Source organism: Oncorhynchus mykiss, chromosome 18, assembly GCF_013265735.2.
Source record: "Oncorhynchus mykiss isolate Arlee chromosome 18, USDA_OmykA_1.1, whole genome shotgun sequence".
NCBI classification, from domain to species: Eukaryota; Metazoa; Chordata; class Actinopteri; order Salmoniformes; family Salmonidae; genus Oncorhynchus; species Oncorhynchus mykiss.
The window spans coordinates 29,490,500-29,514,795 of NC_048582.1; the positions used below are offsets into that span (position 1 = coordinate 29,490,500).

Consider the following 24,296-nt stretch of genomic DNA (forward strand, 5'->3'; position numbering starts at 1 on the left):
TGCAGCGCCTCTCGAAAAGCATTAGTGCTCGGCGGCTACTGAGACAATGACAGAAAAACACATGGTAGCTGTCTGTTTACTCTAAGCCATGATTAGAACATTTCTTTAACCTTTGTATGTTGAGGCACTGTTTCACAACGTATGCTCCGAGAATCTCAGAGATTAATGGTCTTCATTGAAAACATCCTAGTCGTATATACAACATGGTTTTGTTTCAAATGAGTCACCAATGGCATCCAACCATGATACACTGAGTATAACTAATCTTTGGATGAGGTAGCTTACCCTATGGCCTACCTTTCTCTCTTTGTTCAGTAACACAATTAACAGTCTTTTACTTCACATATACCTTATTGCATGGTGGATATAACGTAGTTCCTCTAAAGAGCTCTACGTTGGAATTACTGGGCCCACAAAACGTATACTAAAAAACATTCTCGGTACTGAGAATTGCTCTATGATCCAGTCACATCCATCCTCAAACGTGAGCATTCTCCTCAGACGTGCTCTTTGTTAATACCGGCCATCTGGTCTGTGCAAGAAATAAAGGGTGAGAGAGGGTTGAGGACGGTACTTTGTGTGACTGTAGGCAGAATGCAGTAAGTGGAAGTTGGACAGTTAAAGCAGGGACAACAGGGTTACCTTGTCTGTGTGTGTGTGTCTCTCTGTGTGTGTGTGTGTGTATGTGCATGCTTGCTTGCGTGGGACTGTATGTGTCTAGAAAGGGTGATACGGGTACCAGTAGAGTGCAACAGTAGGCAACATACAATGAAAAGGAGGGAGGAAGTAAGAGCAGGTGACAGCCCAGGGTTACCTTGTCTCCATCGGCGAAGCTCTGACCGTCACTGGCTCTCCTCCAGGAGATCTCAGGGAGCGGCTCCCCCTCAGCCACGCAGGAGATCATGGCGGCGCTGCCCTCTACCGCCGTCACGTTACGCAGCTGGGTGATGTGTGGCTGGACTGGAGGGACAGAGAGAGAGAAAGAGAGAAATTTAAAAAGAGGGAGGGAGAAGGGGGGAGCATCCAATATAGATAAAAGAGAGAGAAATAGAGAGAGCAGGAGAGAGACCAAGAGAGATAGAGGAGGGAAAGAGAGAGGGAGGATGAAAGAGAGAGAGAGAGAGAGAGATAGGGAGTCAGAGTGAAATTAAGAAAGTGAGATGAGGAGAAAGAGAAAGACAATAATTTTAGACAGGAGACGCCTAGTGCTAACACAATGTATTGGAGGATAGACGACTTTGGGCTTGACTATTGAGGCCCTACGATCTAAAATCTTCTGTTCAGAATCATACTTTTCCACTTCTGAATGAAGGGGTGTGCATCACAGTTTATAGCCTCGAGAAAAAGTCCTTGGTACAGTCGAGTCCCCTGTCCACACCGTGCCCAGACTGACAACCAGACAGACAACCAGGACTTTGAGTTAAGTCTCCCTACTCCCTTACAACCTCTTTCTCACAACACCTATACTCCTCCTTTTCTCTTCAAAATAGTTTTTTTCCAGACAAACCATTTTTTAAATGCTGAGCGCCCCCGATAAACAGCATTAAGGAGTGGGGAATTGTGGCTGTGGTGTAGAGATCCGCTCACCGTTAAGTCACTCTCTCAGACATGGCCGTCTAAGCTAGCGCCCGAACGTCACGTGTGTCATGGGCATATAGTGTGCAATATAAAAAATAAATGAAGCTAGAAGCTTAACTAGAAGCTAGTTAGCTTCTTTACTGGCAAATCGTTAGTATTCAGCTAACCACGGTTTGTGGTCATCGGCTGTCCTTTGGCTCGAGAATCTATCGCCAGTTTTGTACGGCGCAGCGCACGGCGGCTCGGAACGGAACATACCGGACCAATTTTTCTCTCCATGTCCCTGGATTTCGACCGCTGGCTCTTCATCACTCAATACCTAGGTTTACCTCCACTGTATTCACATCCTACCATACCTTTGTCTGTACATTATACCTTGATGCTATTTTATCGCCCCCAGAAACCTCCTTTTACTCTCTGTTCCAGACGTTCTAGACGACCAATTCTTATTGCTTTTAGCCGATCCCTTATTCTACTCCTCCTCTGTTCCTCTGGCGATGTAGAGGTGAATCCAGGCCCTGCAGTGCCTAGCTCCACTCCTATTCCCCAGGCGCTCTCTTTTGACGACTTCTGTAACCGTAATAGCCTTGGTTTCATGCATGTTAACATTAGAAGCCTCCTCCCTAAGTTTGTTCTATTCACTGCTTTAGCACACTCTGCCAACCCGGATGTCTGAATCCTGGCTTAGGAAGACCACCAAAAATTCTGAAATTTTAATTCCAAACTACAACATTTTCAGACAAGATAGAACTGCCAAAGGGGGCGGTGTTGCAATCTACTGCAAAGATAGCCTGCAGAGTTCTGTCCTACTATCCAGGTCTGTACCAAAACAATTTGAACTTCTACTTTTAAAAATCCACCTCTCTAAAAACAAGTCTCTCACCGTTGCCGCCTGCAATAGACCACCCTCTGCCCCCAGCTGTGCTCTGGACACCATATGTGAACTGATTGCCCCCCTTCTATCTTCAGAGCTCGTGCTGCTAGGTGACCTAAACTGGAACATGCTTAACACCCCAGCCATCCTACAATCTAAACTTGATGCCCTCAATCTCACACAAATTATCAATGAACCTACCAAAGCCTTAAACACGGGCACCCTCATAGATATCATCCTAACTAACTTGCCCTCTAAATACACCTCTGCTCTCTTCAACCAAGATCTCAGCGATCACTGCCTCATTGCCTGCATCCGTAATGGGTCAGCGGTCAAACGACCTCCACTCATCACTGTAAAACGCTCCCTGAAACACTTCAGCGAGAAGGCCTTTCTAATCGACCTGGCCGGGGTATCCTGGAAGGATATTGATCTCATCCCGTCAGTAGAGGATGCCTGGATATTTTTTTTAAATGCCTTCCTAACCATCTTAAATAAACATGCCCCATTCAAGAAATTTAGAACCAGGAACAGATATAGCCCTTGGTTCTCCCCAGACCTGACTGCCCTTAACCAACACAAAAACATCCTATGGCGTTCTGCATTAGCATCGAACAGCCCCCGTGATATGCAGCTGTTCAGGGAAGCTAGAAACCATTATACACAGGCAGTTAGAAAAGCCAAGGCTAGTTTTTTCAAGCAGAAATTTGCTTCCTACTAACTCAAAAAAGTTCTGCGACACTGTAAAGTCCATGGAGAATAAGAACACCTCCTCCCAGCTGCCCACTGCACTGAAGATAGGAAACACTGTCACCACTGATAAATCCACCATAATTGAGAATTTCAAGAAGCATTTTTCTACGGCTGGCCATGCTTTCCACCTGGCTACTCCTACCCCGGTCAACAGCACTGCACCCCCCACAGCAACTCGCCCAAGCCTTCCCCATTTCTCCTTCTCCCAAATCCGTTCAGCTGATGTTCTGAATGAGCTGCAAAATCTGGACCCCTACAAATCAGCCGGGCTACTACAACTACAAATACTTAGGTGTCTGGTTAGACTGTAAACTCTCCTTCCAGACCCATATCAAACATCTCCAATCCAAAGTTAAATCTAGAATTGGCTTCCTATTTCGCAACAAAGCATCCTTCACTCATGCTGCCAAACATACCCTTGTAAAACTGACCATCCCACCAATCCTCGACTTTGGCGATGTCATTTACAAAATAGCCTCCAATACCCTACTCAACAAATTGGATGCGGTCTATCACAGTGCCATCCGTTTTGTCACCAAAGCCCCATATACTACCCACCATTGCGACCTGTACGCTCTCGTTGGCTGGCCCTCGCTTCATACTCGTCGCCAAACCCACTGGCTCCATGTCATCTACAAGACCCTGCTAGGTAAAGTCCCCCCTTATCTCAGCTCGCTGGTCTCCATAGCATCTCCCACCTGTAGCACACGCTCCAGCAGTCACAGTCTAGTCACCCCCAAAACCAATTCTTTCTTTGGCCGCCTCTCCTTCCAGTTCTCTGCTGCCAATGACTGGAACGAACTACAAAAATCTCTGAAACTGGAAACTCTTATCTCCCTCACTAGCTTTAAGCACCAACTGTCAGAGCAGCTCACAGATTACTGCACCTGTACATAGCCCACCTATAATTTAACCCAAACAACTACCTCTTTCCCTACTGTATTTCATTTATTTATTTATTTTGCTCCTTTGCACCCCATTATTTTTATTTCTACGTTGCACATTCTTCCATTGCAAATCTAGCATTCCAGTGTTTTACTTGCTATATTGTATTTACTTTGCCACCATGGCCTTTTTTTGCCTTTACCTCCCTTATCTCACCTCATTTGCTCACATCATATATAGACTTGTTTATACTGTACTATTGACTGTATGTTTGTTTTACTCCATGTGTAACTGTGTCGTTGTATGTGTCAAACTGCTTTGCTTTATCTTGGCCAGGTCGCAACTGTAAATTAGAACTTGTTCTCAACTTGCCTACCTGGTTAAATAAAGGTGAAATAAAAAATAAAAAAATAATAAATAAACGCATTCCCCAAGGTGTCTACAGCATTGTGACGTCTTTTTACGCATTTATGTTGAAGAATAGCCGTAAGGGACCACATTGAGCAAGTGGTCACATGATGGCTCCCGCAGAAAATCTTGCATAAAGTACAGAAGTAACCATTTTTCCAATCGCTTCTAATGAAAAACCAATTGTCCCGGTGGATATATTATCGAATAGGTATGTGAAAAACACCTTGAGGATTGATTCTAAACAACATTTGCCATGTTTCTGTCGATATTATGGAGCCAATTTGGAAAAAAGTTTGGCGTTGTAGTGACCGCATTTTCCGGTCGATTTCTCAGCCAAACGTGAAGAACAAACGGAGCTATTTCGCCTACAAAAATAATATTTTTGGAAAAAAGGAACATTTCCTATCTAACTGGGAGTCTCGTGAGTGAAAACATCCGAAGTTCTTCAAAGGTAAATTATTTAATTTGATTGCTTTTCTTATTTTTGTGAAAATGTTGCCTGCTGCTAGCAGGGCATAATGCTATACTAGGTTATGATAAACTTACACAAATGCTTGTCTAGCGTTGGCTGTAAAGCATATTTTGAAAATCTGAGATGACAGGGTGATTAACAAAAGGCTAAGCTGCATCTCAAAATATTTCATTTGTGATTGTCATGAATAGGAACATTTTCTAGGGATATTTATGTCCGCTGCGTTATGCTAATTAATTTCAGGCGATGATTACACTCCCGGATCCGGGATGGGTAGTATCAAGAGGTTAAATTTAAAAACAACTGGCAACCGCAGTACAATCAATAGGAGGTGAACAGTGGCTGGTGCTGAAAATATAACTAACTTGTTATGTAAATGTTGCACACCAACAGATGGAAAAGACCTACAGCAGTCGAACAATTCATTTCAACCATAATCTTCATTTTAATTTGACTTTACAAGCAACAAGAGGGTTTAATTGGAGTCTATTTCTTTGGCGCCTAGACCTATATAAAATAACTTTACTGGCTGAGGTACGCTATGAAGCTTAACAGCCTTCTAGAAGTAGGATTTTCTTTATTAGGCCTACATACAATTGCCACTGGTCAAAAATGTAGCATCCTACATAAAGCAATCATTTAAAGAAAAAAGTCTAAAACAATGTAACTAATAATGAAAAGCAAACATTTGTAAATAGCAAACTCTAAAAGTAATTGGAAAGGTAGATACAAATTATTTGTGACATTGTGGTTACAATAAAGAATGTAAACAAGATGCTGTGTATTTATTTACAGTAGTGATGGACAACGTGAGGCATTTTGAAAACAGGTTTTCAAACACTTGTTTTTCACAAGTGTACTTTAGTACTGTAGCAGGTGTAGCCCATCATGCAAATGTTTCCTATTAGCAGGACAATATACTTTTTAAAGCCCGGCTACTATTGTGAAAATCCCTCAACTTGCAATGTATTTGATGCTTAAGTACTCTAAACAGCAGTACAGTATTTCTTCATCAACATCTTTATGCTTTCGTTAATAAAATAACGAGAAAAAATACATTCAAATGTAGATGTTTATTTAAACTAGATTTTAGTCGCAACTCCACCCAGCTCCATGACCACAGGTGAGATGATTGATGAGATGATCAGTGTATTTGTTGCATTGTTGTATGGTCAATTTCTCTATCCAAAACATCTTGATGGCCTTGACCAGTTTATCTTTGCTTGTCGGCTTAGCAGTTACAGATTAATGTTTTCAGTTGATGCCAAACAAGTTCGATCAGGTTTAAGTCAGGAGACCTACATGTAGAGAAAGAAAGAAATACAGTTGCATACAGTTGCCACTAAATAAATATTTTATATATTATTTTTTTTATTTCACCTTTATTTAACTACATGAAGCTCTACTTACTCTTACTCGCTGGCGTCTTGACCCAGTTTATGCCCTCATTTGTAATGCAAACCCGGGCAATGTGTTTTGGGCCAGTGTCTGCATTTGGAGAAGATTTTTATTTATTTAGCCTAACAGCCAACATTAGGTACAATAATAGAAATATACATGTAAATAGGCCTAAATATAACAAAATATTGGTATAATCCTACCTTGAAAGAAACGATGTGATCCCAGAAACACCACTCTGACATAGGGTCCAGCATATCTCTTGATGATTTGTTCCTCAAAGAAATCACGAGCCACGATACCTGAAAAAGGAGGCATGAGTGAATTATTATACATAACTGTACGTGAGGTGTAGGCTACAATATTTTATATACCTTTTGCTTTGTAAATAGCCAAACTTACCATCAAAAAACAAATATGGGCCTGGTCCCTGGCGAGAAATTGCTACCCACACATGGAGTTTGAGCGGATACTTGGGACTTGGCTTGCTTCATCTTCTTCCTTATTTTCTGTAGCAATGTTGAGCACATTGCTCACGGGCCACGGTTGGTTCGACTGTGAAGATGACGTCATTGAATGTCTCTCCAGCTTTGATCCATGCCTGGGCCTGCAGGACGCGAGGGTCTTTGTTTGTCAGACGAATCATTGGGTCGAAACTACAGAACATTATGGCTATTAGCAGGGCTATATTTTGTCCTTTATAAATATTATTTTGGCCTTTATACAGATTACAATTGCTCACTGTCGTTTTTCTGAAAACAAAATCATCTCCAAAATATTGTTATAAATAGCCTTCCCACTGTTGACATCTATTTCAGCACCGTTTCGTGCTGCTCTGAGACAAGCATGGAGAAACGAAAATGGTCAATTAATATTCCTTGATATTCTTAAGATATATGTGTTGACTGAATATAAGCAAGTGATGTCTGCTAAATAATCAAGTTAGGTTTCTCCAGAAATAAATAATTATAAATAACAAACTGGCTTTAGTGAGAATGTCTCACCCCATGTTCAAGAAGGGCCTTTTTCTCACTCACTCCAGGTTAAATGAAAACTACATCTTTAAAATATCGTTACTTTTTAAACAAAGTGATTATTATTATTAATTCATTTTGAAATATATAAAAGCCCCTCAGATATTCTCACAGATCCTAATGGAAAATGACCTTTAGATATTCATTTAGAATCCTCCAATTGTAATTATTGGCGGCTTCATTTACAAATGAGTGAGAATGTCTCACCCCATGTTCAAGAATTGCCTTTTTCTCGCTCACTCTAGGTTAAATGAAAATTAAATCTCCAAAGTATCGTTACTTTTTAAACAAAGCAATTATTATTATTAATAAGTTAAAAATTATATAAAAGACCCTTATATAAATTGATGTTTCATGGTAGACCAGATGTCGGCCAGTGCAGCGCTCTGCGGGCTCTCTTCTCTTCATCCCCTGCTCTCTCAACTGTCAGGGGTAATAAAACTATCTTACAACTGTGTTTCACGCCGCACTTTGCGAAACAAAACTCAAGCCCTCTGCTAACTTCTTAAATTAAAATGTGCATTTTGAATAACAACTTGGCCTTGAAAGGATCTTGATGACTACTAGAGCACGAATCTCCATATATTTTCTTAAAGAGGAAAGACCTCCATCAGTATAATCAGGGAGGAAAAATGCTGGCAGTTTTATGAAAATCTAAATGTAAACGTTTATGAACAGGGTGTCACCGACTGTACAATAAATCTGGAATTGTATTAGATTCAAGTTGTTGGATGATTGGTTGAGGTAGTGGCAACTGTATGCAACTGTATGCATAGTCATATTTGCATAGCCACTTTAACCATATCTACATGTACATACTGCCTCCATCAGCCCGGCTACTTTTATAGCCTCGCTACTGTTACTTTTCACTGTCTTTTTACTGTTGTTTTTATTTCTTTACTTACCTATTGTTCACCTAATACCTTTTTTGCACTATTGGTTAGAGCCTGTAAGTAAGCATTTCACTGTAAGGTCTACACCTGTTGTATTCAGCGCACGTGACAAATAAACTTTGATTCGATTTGTATGGTGAATGTTTTCCTCTGAAATAATATTTTTCATTGGTGAATAGGGATTGGCTGTTTGTTGCGCTCAAGATGAAACACCTTATATTCAAATCAATATGTATTCATAATAACACAGATAGAACAATGACCCAGATATTTCACCAGATGTATAATTGTGAAGCATCTGGTTGGCGTTTCCACTCAATGACAAATATGGTGATAAGAAGAAGCCCAGTGGCCGGCAGATGGAACAAAATGGATTTTGGCCGACATTATGCAAATGTTCTAATCAATTAAACATTTGATCGCAATATAGTTTTCTGTTCCCAAAACTAGAATATTTTACGAACAGAGTGGACTAAATTTTGTCGATTTTACCTTTTGCAAAAGTAAAAAAAAGGGTGGATATAGTTATTACACACATGCACTTCACAGAGTATGTGTTCCCCCTAACGGAAATATGGAAATACATTCTAGAAAAGGGCTCTCCAACCCTGTTCCTGGAAAGCCACCCCCCTGTGGGTTTTTCACTGTAACTCCAGTTGTAACTAACCCATCAACCAGCTAATAATTAGAATTAGGTGCGCTAGAATAAGGTTGGAGCGAAAACCTACAGGACGATATCTCTCCAGGAACAGGTTTGGGGAGCCCTGTTCTAGAACGCTCGTGCTTGGTTCTGCCCCCCTCCATGCTTGTTCTGCTCACTATGACTTATTTGTTCTCATTGGAAACAACAGGTTGTGGTCTATCTTGGGTTATTTATAAAAAATCTTTGTTAATACTCAGGCATACGTAGCTTATTTTGGAATATGTTGCTTATAATGCACAGGAAACATGTAGATTATTATAGTGCCTACTGCCTATGGCGGAATTTGCAATTTGTAACTCTCAAGACGCAGCATCTTTCATTCCAATCCATTATTCATAGAGAGACGTGCAAAAGGTCCAAGGAACAGTAAACATGTTAAAAGCATTCTATAGTGCCTAATACCTATAGAAATCTAAAGAAAAACTTTAGATTTCTATAGGCAAAAGTAAATGGGTATGCTAAAATGAAATTGACATCAACTATAGGTCCAATTCTGGTTCTGGTCGAATCAAATAACCAGATAAAATCCAGGTACAGTAGCAGGACGACATTGAGAAGGACATTATATGTTGGTTGTAATTATTAAATGTGACGCGAAACCATTTGACATGTTTACTTCAATTTGAGAGTGTCATAACATAAGCATGGATGCCCACGAAGAACATGGTGCTACACTCACCGAACACTTTGAGGAAGAGCTCCCTCTCCTCTGCCCCGGCCTTGTTGGTGGCTCGGCAGGTATAGTCGCCCCCGTCCCCCTGGATGATGTTGCGGATGGTCAGGGTACTCCTGCCTGCCTCCATGGTGTTGAGGACATATTGCTCTGACCTCTCCAACTGCTGGCCCTTCCTGTGTGCAGAGAGACAGTACAGGTAGAGATGATTAATTTGTACAATACACATAAAAACATATAGGCTAGAGGTGCACAACCAATTCAACTACACACACATGCAAACATAGAGTTAAAACATGTATATCTCTATGCATGCACACAGACACAAACACCCCCTCCCCCCAAAACCACCGTCACCCTGATACGATAAGCATAAAATAGCTTTACTGCATTTCACAATAAATTGTTTGTCACATGCACACATCCCCCACACACGTTATAATGATGTTAAAACTCCATCTCTCAAGGAAAGAGAGAGCGAGAGAGAGGGAGGATAATTGAAAGTGGACTGGGAGAAACACTGAGGTATAGTAATAAGGCTGGCGGGAGCCAGGGAGGAAATGAAGAACTGTGTGTGTGTGTGTACGTACAAGCTGATCTGTGGAGCGGGCAGCGCGCTAGGCACAGGAAATTACACTGGCCGTATCAGAGTCTATGACTGACTGAAAGCAGGCACAACCAGCCAGCCAGGTGGAAACACCACACACCACAACAGGAAATGTAACTGAGGGAGGAGGGGAAGGAGGGTGTATGAGAGAAAGAAGATGAGAAAGAAATAGGTGTCCTCTAGCTCCTTAATACCATTAATACCAGAATGGTTATGAGTGCAGTCTTGCAAAGGGGGAGGGAGGGGGGTATGGTTATGGTTATGGTGGCACAGTGGTCAGATTGCAGTCGTCATCATGACGAGAACACAATGGACATAGTTGAGTTGTGGTCAGTGATGACCTGTGGTCAGCGTGTGGAGCGATGATCAAAGTGTTAGGGTGAAGCTGCAGTCAGGATGGAGTTACGGTCAGGGTTGAGTTGTGGTCAGTGTGGAGTAGTGTTCAAGGTGGAACAAAGAGGGCAGTACACTCTTAAGGGTTATTCGGCTGTTCCCATAGGCGAAACCATTTTGGTTCCTGTTAGGACCCTCTTTGTTTCCAGGTAGAACCATTTTTGGTTCCATGCACAACCCTGAGTTTTACCATTGAGCCCAACGGGGTTTTACCTGCAACCAAAAGGGGTCCTTCAAAGGGGGATCAGCCGAAGAACTCTTGAAAGCATATTTTTTTCTAAGAGTGTACGATGATGTGGTCACATGCGGCCACAGTACAGAGTCAAGCTTGGTTGTCAGGATGGTTAAAAACCAGAGTTTTCTAAACCATTTATTTGAACTCAATACAGTGTGACAGTCTACATGGAGCAATTAGGCAAGCCAGTGGTGCAAGGCGAGGCACATCGAGATATAATTTTCACAGGATAAACCTAGACTTAACATTTCAATTGCTTTCCGTAATTACATGGCCAATTAAAACTCCATCTCTCCCATTGATAGAAAAGCTATTACAAGAGTGAATTTGAGGCGGGGGAACAAAAAAATTGTCAGTCAAAATCCTTCCCACAGCCAATACAAAAACTGTTACATTTGGAGCCACTCCAAAGGTTAAATGCACAGTTCAGACTTTTCTTCTGAAAGTTGAAAATGACCTTTGACATGCACACAACATTTATGAATTCCTCCCACACAACCGTATTAGCATTTGATAGAGCAGCATATACATGAATGCACATTTGGGAGACCCTCTAAAGTTTCATTTCTCTCCTCAAGTATTTCTAGCCACTCCACTTATTACATCTATTCCAGCACTAGCACACATGATTGAACTAATCAAAAGCTTGATGACTAGTTGACCAGAAGAATCCGGTGTGCTAGCACTGGAATATACAAAATAACGGGAAAGGCTGGGGGTCTTTTGCGAAAGAGAGGAAGGGAAACACAGATCTAGAAAGAGAAAAGGGGGTTGTTGACTTGCTGTGAAGAGGGCAGAACAAGCCATTAACTCACGAAAGTTACCAAAAAGTTACAGGTGTAGGATCTGTTGCAGATGAGTTTTATGATTTACATAAATTCATTGAAAACCTTCACTAACACACAGTAACAGTATTGCACTTTTCACTTTTGTCCACCTAATCGCCTAGTCACCGGACATGCAACATTACGGACTAAACACTCAAATCCCGTTGCTGCAGGATTATTTTGCTACGACAATACTGGTCAAATTAAGATCCTACATCTGTAATAGGATAACAGTGTTGTGTTCATTAGGGCATACAATGAAAAGTGTTTTAAAGTGTTTTGCAATGGAGGAAACATTTGCATTTCTCATTGGACAAGCGCAAGTGGTTCCTCCTTGTTTCAGACTGTTTTCTTCCATTTGGTGCCTAATGAACACAATCCTGTTATTATAGCTTCTAACACCATGCTAATGAGTGTGTCACTCAGGTTCAGGATATATGCAACAGCTGTTGTATGAATGAATGATTGTGTTAGATGTAACATGTTAACTGATGCAGGTATGACTAATGTGACACATGGTACAGAGGGCGGCACACTCTAGAAGGACATGTCACAGTGTCAACGCAATGTCATCGTTTACAGTGTCTGTCGACAGCACTGGCTTGTGAAGAGTGTGTGTGTGCGTGTGTCATTTAGAACATTGGGACATTGAAGGAAGCACTAGTCTGTAACAGTGATATACAGTTGAAGTCGGGAAGTTGACATACACTTAGGTTGGAGTCATTAAAACTTGTTTTTCAACCACTTCACAAATGTCTTGTTAACAAACTACAGTTTTGGCAAGTCGGAGGTGTACCTGTGGATGTACCTGTGGATGTATTTCAAGGCCTACATTCAAACTCAGTGGCTCTTTGCCTGACTTCTTGGGAAAATCAAAAGAAATCAGCCAAGACCTCAGAAAAACATTTGTTAACCTCCACAAGTCTGGTTCATCCTTGGGAGCAATTTTCAAATGCCTGAAGGTACCACGTTCATCTGTACAAACAATAGTACACAAGTATAAAAACCATGGGACCACGCAGCCGTCATACCGCTCAGGAAGGAGACACGTTCTGTCTCCTAGAGATGAACGTACATTGGTGTGAAAAGTGCAAATCTATCCCAGAACAACAGCAATGGACCTTGGGAAGATGCTGGAGGAAACAGGTAACAAAGTATCTATATCCACAGTAAAACGAGTCCTATATCGACACAACATGAAAGACCACACAGCAAGGAAGAAGCCACTGCTCCAAAACCACCATAAAAAAAGCCAGACTACGGTTTGCAACTGCACATGGGGACAAAGATCGTACTTTTTGCTGGATGACCATCGTTATGTTTGGAGCAAAAAGGGGGAAGCTTGCAAGCCGAAGAACACCATCCCAATCGGAAAGCACGGGAGTGGTAGCATCATGTTGTGGGGGTGCTTTGCTGCAGGAGGGACTGATGCACTTCACAAAATAGATGGCATCACGAGAGAGGAAAATTTTATGGATATATTGAAGCAAAATCTCAAGACATCAGTCAGGAAGTTAAAGCCTGGCCGGAAATTGGTCTTCCAAATGTACAATCCAAAGCATACTTCCAAAGTTGTGACAAAATGGCTTAAGGACAACAAAGTTAAGGTATTGGAGTGGCCATGACAAAGCCCTGACCTCAATCCTATAGATAATTTGTGCAGAACTGAAAAAGCGTGTGCGAGCAAGAAAGCCTACAAACCTGAATCAGTTACACCAGCTCTGTCAGGAGGAATGGGCCAAAATTCACCCAACTTATTGTTGGAAGATTGTGGAATGCTACCTGAAACACTTGACCCAAGTTAAACAATGTAAAGGCAATGCTACTAAATACTAATTGAGTGTATGTAAACTTCTGACCAACTGGGAATGTGACGAAAGAAATAAAAGCTAAAAATAAATCACTCTCTATAGTATTATTTGACATTTCACATTCTTAAAATAAAGTGGTGATCCTAACGGACATAAAACAGGGAATTTTTACTTATTTAATGTCAGGAATTTGGAACAACTGAGTTTAAATATATTTGGCTAAGGTGTATGTAAACCGACTTCAACTGTATAAACCAGACTACATTTGGTGACATCGCCAAAATATGAATCAACACATACCCCAAATTTGGATGAGCTAGTGGTCTGGTTGGCTAATAGTTTTGTCAACGAATGGGTGGATTGCATTTGGTTTGCCAAGCCACAAGCGTATGAAGAAGTTTAGATGTATGAAGAGGATACATTAATCATGTATATTAGGTCACAAGGTTGCAAATCGTTTTGCAATGTAAAACAAAAACAAGGGCTTCTTATTGAAGTTCAGGTAATGCATACTCTGTGTTCTTCCATTTTGTGCTTAATGAACACAACCCTGACGTAGTGTGTAGGGGGCTAACTGTACCTGTGCCAGGTGACCTCGGGGTTGGGGGATCCTGATGTGATGCAGGTGAAAGTCACTGACTCCTGGTAATCTGCTGTGGCATTGAATGACTGCTGTAGTACCGACAGCACAGGAGGAACTATAGGAACAAGACAAAGATGACAGTTAGTGGTGAGAACTTCCTCAAATTACACATGCGAGAGCAAAACAATGGCAGTGAAACAATATGCACACAGGCAACTAGCATTTTCACCTTCCCCACCCCATCTTCAAATGAAGATGAATGAAGTCATTGTTGTGACTTAAGAACAAGACAGATAAACACGAATGTCGGCTGTGCACAGTGGTTGTGCAGAGAGTGGTCGTGCTATTGCTTCTGACCATAGAATATCAGCCATTTTTTTCAAATTTCCAAACGCCACCGTTCATCAACACCAAGTGATTTACTGTGCACGGTCAATGCTCCTTAGAGGGGCAATGGGACATTGTAATGTCACTCTGCAGTCTTCCAAGGGACAGGTAGGCAGGTAATCATGCTAGCAATGGTAGTTAGCATTTAGCCTGTCATCCCAGCTAGTTAACCAGACTAACATTAAGCTAGAATTTAGCCTGTCATCCTAGCCTAGCTGGTTAACCAGGCTAATAGTGTTAGCCAGCATGTAGCAAGTCAACCAAGCCTAGCTAGCTAACCAGGCTAATAGTGGTAGATTGCATTTACCCTGTTATCCTAGACCTAGCTGGTTAGCCTGGTTGATAGCAGTAGCTAGCACTTAGCCTGTCGTTCTACACCTAACTGGTTAGCCTATATGAAAGCAGTAGGTGTATTCTTGTTATTATTGTTAAACAAAATATTGCTCTCTAAGCATTTGTATTATATATATAAAATAGCATAACTTCTTTGGGGTAGGGGGCAGTATTTTCACATCCGGATGAAAAGCATGCCCAGAGTAAACGGCCTGCTACAAAGCCATAAAAGCTAGAATATGAATATTATTAGTTTCGATAGAAAACACTCTGAAGTTTCTAAAACTGTTTGAATGATGTATGTGAGTATAACATAACTCATATGGCAGGCAAAACCCTGAGAAGAAATCCAACCAGGAAGTGGGAAATCTGAGGTTGGTCGATTTTCAACTCCGCTCCTATTGAAGATACAGTGGGATATTGGTAACGTTGCACTTCCTAAGGCTTCCACTAGATGTCAACAGTCTTTAGAACCTTGTTTGATGCTTTTACTGTGAAGTGGGGACGAAGAACAAGGGAATGAGTAAGGTCTGCCATGAGCTGAACATGCTCTGACCATGCGCATTCACATGAGAGGGAGCTCTGTTTCATCGCATTTCTAAAGACAATGGAATTCTCCGGTCCTAAAGATTGATTCAAGACATCGTTTGACATGTTTCTACTGACTGTTACGGAACTTTTTGACATTTCGTCTGCTTTTAGTGACGTGCTTTGTGACTTTGGATTTGTTTACCAAGCGCGCTAACAAAAGTAACTATTTGGACATAAATGATGGACATTACCGAACAAAACAAACATTTATTGTGGAAGTGGGAGTCCTGGGAGTGCATTCCGATGAAGATCAGCAAAGGTAGATGAAGATTTATAATGCTATTTATGACTTTTGTTGACTGCATAATATGGCGCATATATTTGTGTCTTGATTGGGCTCTGAGCGCCGACTCAGATTATTGCATGGTTTGCTTTTTTCGTAAAGCTTTTTTGAAATCTGACACAGCGGTTGCATTAAGGAGAAGTGCATCTAAAATCCATGCATAAGAGTTGTATCTTTTAGCAATGTGTATTATGATTATTCCTGTCAATTGATGTGGCTCTCTGCAAAATCAAAGGATGTTTTGGAACTTCTGAACGTAAGGCTCCAATGTAAACTCAGATTTTTGGATATAATTATGAACTTTACTGAATAAAACATACATGTATTGTGTAACATGAAGTCCTATGAGTGTCATCTGATGAAGATCATCAAAGGTTAGTGATTAATTTTATCTGCTTTTTGTGAATCCTCTCTTTGGCCGGAAAAATGGCTGTGTTAGTCTGTGAATAGGCACTCACCTTAAATAATCGTTTGGTTTGCTTTTGCCGTCAAGCCTTTTTGAAACACTGTGGCTGGATTTACAAGAAGTGTATCTTTAAAATGGTGGAAAAAACATGTTTGAGGAATTTTAATTATGGGATTTCTGTTCTTTTGAATTTGGCGCCCTGCAGTTTCACTGGCTGTCTCACGTACCCTAGGGAGGATAACTAAGTATTTTAATTATTTTATTAAGTTATTATTGCTCACCTTTATCAAGGCAACCCCACTGTATATGAATATCAACACTTTCCAAGCTTCAGGCTATTGAAACGGCCAAGCAATATCAATTGCATGTGTTTTATTCAGTACTACTGTGCCACAGGTTGAGCTGAGACAGAATTTCTCTCTCTCTCGCTCTCAGACAAGATTACCATTGATTTGCTTGCCAATCGAACACCATTCTCTCAAGTCCCTGATCCAATACAGTCCATTCCCACATCAGTGATCCTCATTAAAAACAGCTCAGTTAATGGGAGACCCATACTAGGCACAGAGACAGCAACATGCTAAGTAGCCAAGATAATAAATGTTTAATCTCCTCTATAGTTTCAATTTCAAAGACTTGGAGAAGAAGAAAAGTTGAGAGATATATGGGGGGAAACACATGCTCCCTTGTGCACACAAACATACGGTAACAGACAAAAATGCCCAGAAACACACACACATATGCATGCACACACGCACATATAATTGAACTAATTCATTTTTTGACCATACAGTGTAGTTGACTGTAATCAATCGCAAAAAAATGTGGGGGAAAAATCTACCTAAATCAAACTTATTTCTGAAGGTCGTCTGAACAATGATGAGTTTGAAAAGGCTACAGCTCCGGTTTGTATTTAAAAGTTGTTTCAATTGGAAAGGGTGAGGAAAAAAGCAGGTGTAGCCGATGGGTATCACCCTCAAATGACTCAGCCTCTTCCCTGGCGACCTTTTCAGCCGGCCAATCAGAAGAGGAGTAGGACACTGCTGAGTTGACCCCCTATCCACCAGCCAATCAGCGGGAGGCCAGCCCTTGATGATAACGCCGGAGTCTGAGAGGGAAGGGTACGCTAGGCTAGCCACACTGTCTGCATGATAATATCAATGCAAATACTATTCAAAAACATCTGAGCCGTATCGCGGTTTACTCCATTATAGACCAACTCTGTACTGACTGACACTGACTGATGTAATTATTCCCCCCTCAACTAAACTTATAAATATGTTTTTACACAACTATTTGGTTGAATCTATAGTTTCGTATATAATTCTGAGGCTTGAGGAAAATTATACCCACTTTGGGACAAACACACAAATGGCTACACATATTTATGTTACTTAGGGCCTTACTTTGGGTGTTTCTTTTTTTAGTGTTTCACTTATGGTCTCCTAAGGTCTAGTTCACTTAAGGCACGTGTTACTGTCATGTATTGTCATGTTGTGTCTTTCTGTCCTTTCCTTTCACCCTGTCTCCCTCTGCTGGTCGTACTAGGTTACCGTTTCTGTCCCTCTTTCCCCCAGCTGTTCCTTGTCTTCTCTGACTACCTCATTCACCCCTTTTCCCACCTGTTCCCTTTTTCCCTCTGATTAGGTCCCTATATCTCTCTCTGTTTCTGCTCCTGTCTTTGTCGGATTCTTGTTTGTGTGTCTCATGCCTGAACCAGACTATCATCGTGTTTACTGCAACCTTGTCCTGTCCTGTCGGAATCTACCTGTCCATCTGAGCCCACATGTGTTCATCATTAAAGAAACTCTGTTTGTTAATTCGCTTTTGGGTCCTCATTCACGCACCTGACAGTTACTATACTTCAAATGCCATTAGGGCCACATATAGTATCTATGCTTCTTTAGAGGGCCTTACTTTGGGCAATTTAGAGGGGTTTTCTTCCCTCCTTTCTACTTAGTGTTCCGCTCCTTAGGACTCTTAGGTTAGTCATTCCCTATTTCCTCCCTTTTAGAAAGTTCCCACTGGGCACACTACATCATTTCAAAGTAGATCATTTTTTACATTGTATTTTTTATTTAACTAGACAAGTCAGTTAAAAATCAAATTCTTATTTACAATGATGGCCTACCAAAAGGCAAAAGGCCTCCTGCGGAGACAGGGGCCTGGGATTAAAAATTCAAAATAAATACAATATAAATATAGGACAAAACACACATCATTGAGTTCCATGAATTCCTATCGGACCTTGTAGTCATAGCAGATAATATTGTAATCTTTGGTGACTTTAATATTCACATGGAAAAGTCCACAAACCCACTCCAAAAGGCTTTCGGAGCCATCATCGACTCAGGGGGTTTTGTCCAACATGTCTCTGGACCCACTCACTGTCACAGTCATACTCTGGACCTAGTTTTGTCCCATGGAGTAAATGTTGTGGATCTTAATGTTTTTCCTCATAGTCCAGGATTATCGGACCACCATTTTAATACATTTGCAATTGCAACAAATAATCTGCTCAGACCCCAACCAAGGAACATCAAAAGTTGTGCTTCCAGATTCCCTCTGTCTACCCAAGGACGCCAGAGGACAAAAATCAGTTAATCACCTAACTGAGGAACTCAATTTAACCTTGCCCAATACCCAAGATGCAGTTGCACCCCTAAAAACTAAAAACATTTCTCATAAGAATCCAGCTCCCTGGTACTCAGAAAATACCCGAGCTCTGAAGCAAGCTTCCAGAAAATTGGAACGGAAATGGCGCCACACCAAACTGGTCTTCCGACTAGCTTGGAAAGACAGTACCGTGCAGTATCGAAGAGCCCTTACTGCTGCTCGATCATCCTATTTTTCCAAATTAATTGAGGAAAATAGGAACAATCCGAAATTCCTTTTTGATACTGTCGCAAAGCTAACTAAAAAGCAGCATTCCCCAAGAGAGAATGGCTTTCACTTCACAGCAGTGATAAATTCATGAACTTCTTTGAGGAAAATATCATGATTATTAGAAAGCAAATTACAGACTCCTCTTTAAATCTGCGTATTCCTTCAAAGCTCAGTTGTCCTGAGTCTGCACAACTCTGCCAGGACCTAGGATCAAGAGAGACGCTCAAGTGTTCTAGTACTATATCGCTTGACACAATGATGAAAATAATCATGGCCTCTAAACCTTCAAGCTGCATAATGGACTCTATTCCAACTAAACTACTGAAAGAGCTACTTCCTGTGCTTGGCCCTCCTATGTTGAACATAATAAACGGCTCTCTATCCATCGGATGTGTACCAAACTCACTAAAAGTGGCAGTAATAAAGCCTCTCTTGAAAAAGCCAAACCCTGACCCAGAAAATATAAAAAACTATCGGCCTATATCGAATCTTCCATTCCTCTCAACATTTTTAGAAAAGGCTGTTACGAAATGCTTCAGTCTGGTTTTAGACCCCATCATAGCACTGAGACTGCACTTGTGAAGGTGGTAAATTACCTTTTAATGGCATCAGACTGAGGCTCTGCATCTGTCCTCGTGCTCCTAGACCTTAGTGCTGCTTTTGATACCATCGATCACCACATTCTTTTGGAGAGATTGGAAACCCAAATTGGTCTACACGGACAAGTTCTGGCCTGGTTTAGATCTTATCTGTCGGAAAGATATCAGTTTGTCTCTGTGAATGGTTTGTCCTCTGACAAATCAACTGTAAATTTTGGTGTTCCTCAAGGTTCCGTATTAGGACCACTATTGTTTTCACTATATATTTTACCTCTTGGGGATGTCATTCGAAAACATAATGTTAACTTTCACTGCTATGCGGATGACACACATCTGTACATTTCAATGAAACATGGTGAAGCCCCAAAATTGCCCTCGCTAGAAGCATGTGTTTCAGACATAAGGAAGTGGATGGCTGCAAACGTTCTACTTTTAAACTCGGACAAAACAGAGATGCTTGTTCTAGGTCCCAAGAAACAAAGAGATCTTCTGTTGAATCTGACAATTAATCTTAATGGTTGTACAGTCGTCTCAAATAAAACTGTGAAGGACCTCGGCGTTACTCTGGACCCTCTCTTTTGAAGAACATATCAAGACCATTTCAAGGACAGCTTTTTTCCATCTACGTAACATTGCAAAAATCAGAAACTTTCTGTCCAAAAATGATGCAGAAAAATGTATCCATGCTTTTGTCACTTCTAGGTTAGACTACTGCAATGCTCTACTTTCCGGCTACCCGGATAAAGCACTAAATAAACTTCAGTTAGTGCTAAATACGGCTGCTAGAATCCTGACTAGAACCAAAAAAATTGATCATATTACTCCAGTGCTAGCCTCCCTACACTGGCTTCCTGTCAAGGCAAGGGCTGACTTCAAGGTTTTAACCTACAAAGCATTACATGGGCTTGCTCCTACCAATCTCTCTGATTCGGTCCTGCCGTACATACCTACACGTACGCTACGGTCACAAGATGCAGGCCTCAAAATTGTCCCAATAATTTCTAAGCAAACAGCTGGAGGCAGGGCTTTCTCCTATAGAGCTCCATTTTTATGGAATGGTCTGCCTACCCATGTAAGAGACGCAAACTCGGTCTCAACCTTTAAGTCTTTACTGAAGACTCATCTTTTCAGTGGGTCATATGATTGAGTGTAGTCTGGCCCAGGAGTGGAAAGGTGAACGGAAAGGCTCTGGAGCAACCCCCCCCCCCCCCCCCCCCTCCCTTGGGTTGTGCCGTGGCGGAGATCTTTGTGGGCTATACTCAGCCTTGTATCAGGATGGTAAGTTGGTGGTTGAATATATCCCTCTAGTGGTGTGGGGGCTGTGCTTTGGCAAAGTGGGTGGGGTTATATAACCCAGGTCAGTTTGTTATATCTGGAGTACTTCTCCTGTCCTATTCATTGTCCTGTGTGAATTTAAGTGTGCTCTCTCTAATTCTCTCTTTCTTTCTCTCTCTAGGAGGACCTGAGCCCTAGGACCATGCCTCAGGACTACCTGACATGATGACTCCTTGCTGTCCCCAGTCCACCTGGCCGTGCTGCTGCTCCAGTTTCAACTGTTCTGCCTTATTATTATTTGGCCATGCTGGTAATTTATGAACATTTGAACATCTTGGCCATGTTCTTTTATAATCTCCACCCGGCACAGCCAGAAGAGGACTGGTCACCCCACATAGCCTGGTTCCTCTCTAGGTTTCTTCCTAGGTTTTGGCCTTTCTAGGGAGTTTTTCCTAGCCACCGTGCTTCTACACCTGCATTGCTTGCTGTTTGGGGTTTTAGGCTGGGTTTCTGTACAGCACTTTGAGATATCAGCTGATGTACGAAGGGCTATATAAATACATTTGATTTGATCATAACAAGAGAGACAACACTACATAAAGAGAGGCCTAAGAAAACAACATAACAAGGCAGCAACACATGACAACACAGCATGGTAGCAACACAACATAACAACAACATGGAAGCAACACAAAACAGGGTACAAACATTATTGGGCACAGACAACAGCACAAAGGGCAAGAAGGTAAAGACAACAATACATCACACAAAGCAGCCACAACTGTCAGTAACAGTGTCCATGATTGAGTATTTTCTTTGAATTAAGAGATTGAGATAAAACTGTCCATTTTGAGTGTTTGTTGCAGTTCGTTCCAGTCGCTAGATGCAGAGAACTAAAAAGAGGAGCAACCCAGGGATGTGTGTGCTTTGGGGACCTTTAACAGAATGTGACTGGCAGAATGGGTGTTGTATGTGGAGGATGAGGGCTGCAGTAGATATCTCAGATGGGGGGAGTGAGGCCTAAGAGGGTTTTATAAATAAGCATCAACCAGTGGGTGTTGCAACGGGTATACAGAAATGACCAGTTTATACTCCTCTGTAGAGTTCAGTGATGTGTCGAATAAGGCGCATTGGTGGCAAATCTAATGGCCGAATGGTAAAGAACATCTAGCCACTCGATTGCACCCTTACCTGCCAATCTAAAAAGTATGTCTCTAGCATGGTGGTCATCTGAATCAGGGTTAGTTTGGCTGCTGGTGTGAAAGAGGAGCAATTATGATAGAGGAAACAAAGTCTGGATTTAACTTCAGCCTGCAGCTCAGCTATGTGCTGAGAGAAGGACAGTGCACCGTCTAGCCATACTCCTAAGTACCTGTATGGTGTGACTACCTCAAGCTCTAAACCCTTAGAGGTAGTAATAACACCTGTGGGAAGAGGGGCATTCCTCAAACCAAACCACATGACTTTCGTTTTTGAGGTGTTTAGAACAAGGCTAAGGGTAGAGAAATCTTGTTGGACACTAAGAAAGCTTTGTTGTAGAGCATTTAACACAACATCTGGGGAGGGGCCAGCTGAATATAAGACTGTATCATCTGCATATAAACAGATGAGAGATTCCTCTGCCTGAGCTATGTTGTTGATGTAAATTGATAAGAGCATGGGGCCTAGGATCGAGCCTTGGGGTACGCAGTTATAGAGACAGCAGATGTTTACGTTATACAAAGCACTCTTTGAGAGAGGTAGTTAGCAAACCAGCCCAAAGACCCCTCAGAGACACCAATACTCCTTAGCTGGCCAACAAGAATGGAATGGTCTAACGTATCAAAAGCTTTGGCCAAGTCAATGAAATAGGTTTGCCAGTTCTTTCTGTGTACCACATGAGGGAGGAGGATGTCTTCCCTGTAACGCATAGCATTGAGATTGCCTGCAATGACAACAAGCTCAGTCCGTGATGCTGTGACACACCGCCCCAGACCATGACGGACCCTCCAACTCCAAATTGATCCCACTCCAGAGTACAGTCCTCGGTGTAACACTCATTCCTCCGACGATAAATGTGAATCTGAGCATCATGCATGTTCATTAACTGTTTATGGCTCATTGAACAAGCATGGGAAACAGAGTTTAATCCCTTAATAATGAAGATTTGTTAAGTTATTTGGATTTTTGTGAATTATCTTTGAAAGACAGGGTCCTGAAAAAGGGACATTTATTTTTTTGCTGAGTTTATAACAATTTAGAAAGTAATATTTCATGATCAAATGCTTTGCATAAATCTAAAAAGATACCAAGAGCATATTCCTTGTTGTTAAGGGCTTTAACAATTTTATCCACAAGTTGCAAAAAGAGGCATATCTGTGGAGTACTTTTATGAAAACCATATTGGTGCTCATATGGAATATAGAATACCGTTTTGATTTAAATGTTTTAACATTCTCTTACACACCAATTTTGTAGGATTTTAGAAAAACATGGTAGTACTAATAATGGGCGAAAATGTGTAAAATATCTTGGATCCACAGATTTATAGAGGGGGATAACTTTGACAATTTTCTTATCTTTAAGAACAATACCAGTTTGCATAGATTGGGTGAAGATATATGTTACAGGCTCAGTAAACGAGGAACACACTGATTTCACCAAAGAGACACCAATCTCATCATGACCTGATAATCTACCAATTATCTCCATCACCTCCATTACATCAAGAAGGATCAAGCTGAACCAGAGAAAGGAAATGTCCCTTAATGTAATCCAAGGGATTTCCATCAGTTCTCTCTTTTTGGGGGGACTGAGAGGAACCCACATTCACAAGAAAGTTATTTAATTGACATTAAATAACATCAGGATCACTATAGTTCGTATTTACAACATTACATTGAGATGGAATAGTTAAAGATCCTTTTATCTTATTCAACAGTTCGATTGATGATTTTCAAAGTTGATTTTATAGGATTTAAGGATTTTTTGGTAAAATATATTTTTGGGGATATCTTAAGTAGGTGAGTAAATTAGTTCTTATACTTTTTGTAATTTGCAGAATTCAGGTGAGAGGGATTTGTGAGAAACTTTGTATACAATTTTTTTATTTTTTTATTTAGGATTTTTTGAGAACGGTTGTAAACCAAGGTTTCCAGAATCATTCTGCTGCTCTCTTTCGCGGTTTAACTAAAGGAAAGCAGTGGTAAAAAACAGAGTTGAAAGATGATTGATTCTAAAGAAAATCCCATGAAAAATAATAAAATTACCATCTTAAAGTGCTCACAATTGCTTTAGTTAAATACACTACATTTGTTAGCGACCAGTTCAAATCAGTCTTAGGTAGCAACATTTAAATTGTGTTTTTTACATTGGATAAAAGTAGAAACTCAGAGCTACAAAATGGCATATCATACACTACAGTTGA

General features: G+C 41.1%; 1 protein-coding gene and 1 long non-coding RNA gene across 4 annotated transcripts in view; both read right to left on the reverse strand.

Annotated features, from left to right (window-relative positions):
* LOC110495975 (neural cell adhesion molecule 2) overlaps positions 1 to 24,296 on the reverse strand; it is a 427,423-nt gene that overhangs the window by 76,323 nt on the left and 326,804 nt on the right. For all 3 annotated transcript variants that reach the window (XM_021571546.2, XM_021571547.2, XM_021571545.2), the window contains exons 6-8: positions 14,128 to 14,245; positions 9,681 to 9,850; positions 815 to 960 (exon numbers count right to left, since the gene is read on the reverse strand). In XM_021571546.2, coding sequence (XP_021427221.1) covers positions 815 to 960; positions 9,681 to 9,850; positions 14,128 to 14,245 — 434 coding nt within the window. The remainder of the gene's footprint in view (positions 1 to 814; positions 961 to 9,680; positions 9,851 to 14,127; positions 14,246 to 24,296) is intronic.
* Positions 5,794 to 6,973, reverse strand: LOC110495976. Its single transcript, XR_002469498.2, has 4 exons — positions 6,774 to 6,973; positions 6,575 to 6,673; positions 6,384 to 6,461; positions 5,794 to 6,271 (listed from the first exon to the last, which is right to left on the reverse strand). It is a non-coding gene; the product is annotated as an uncharacterized LOC110495976 (long non-coding RNA).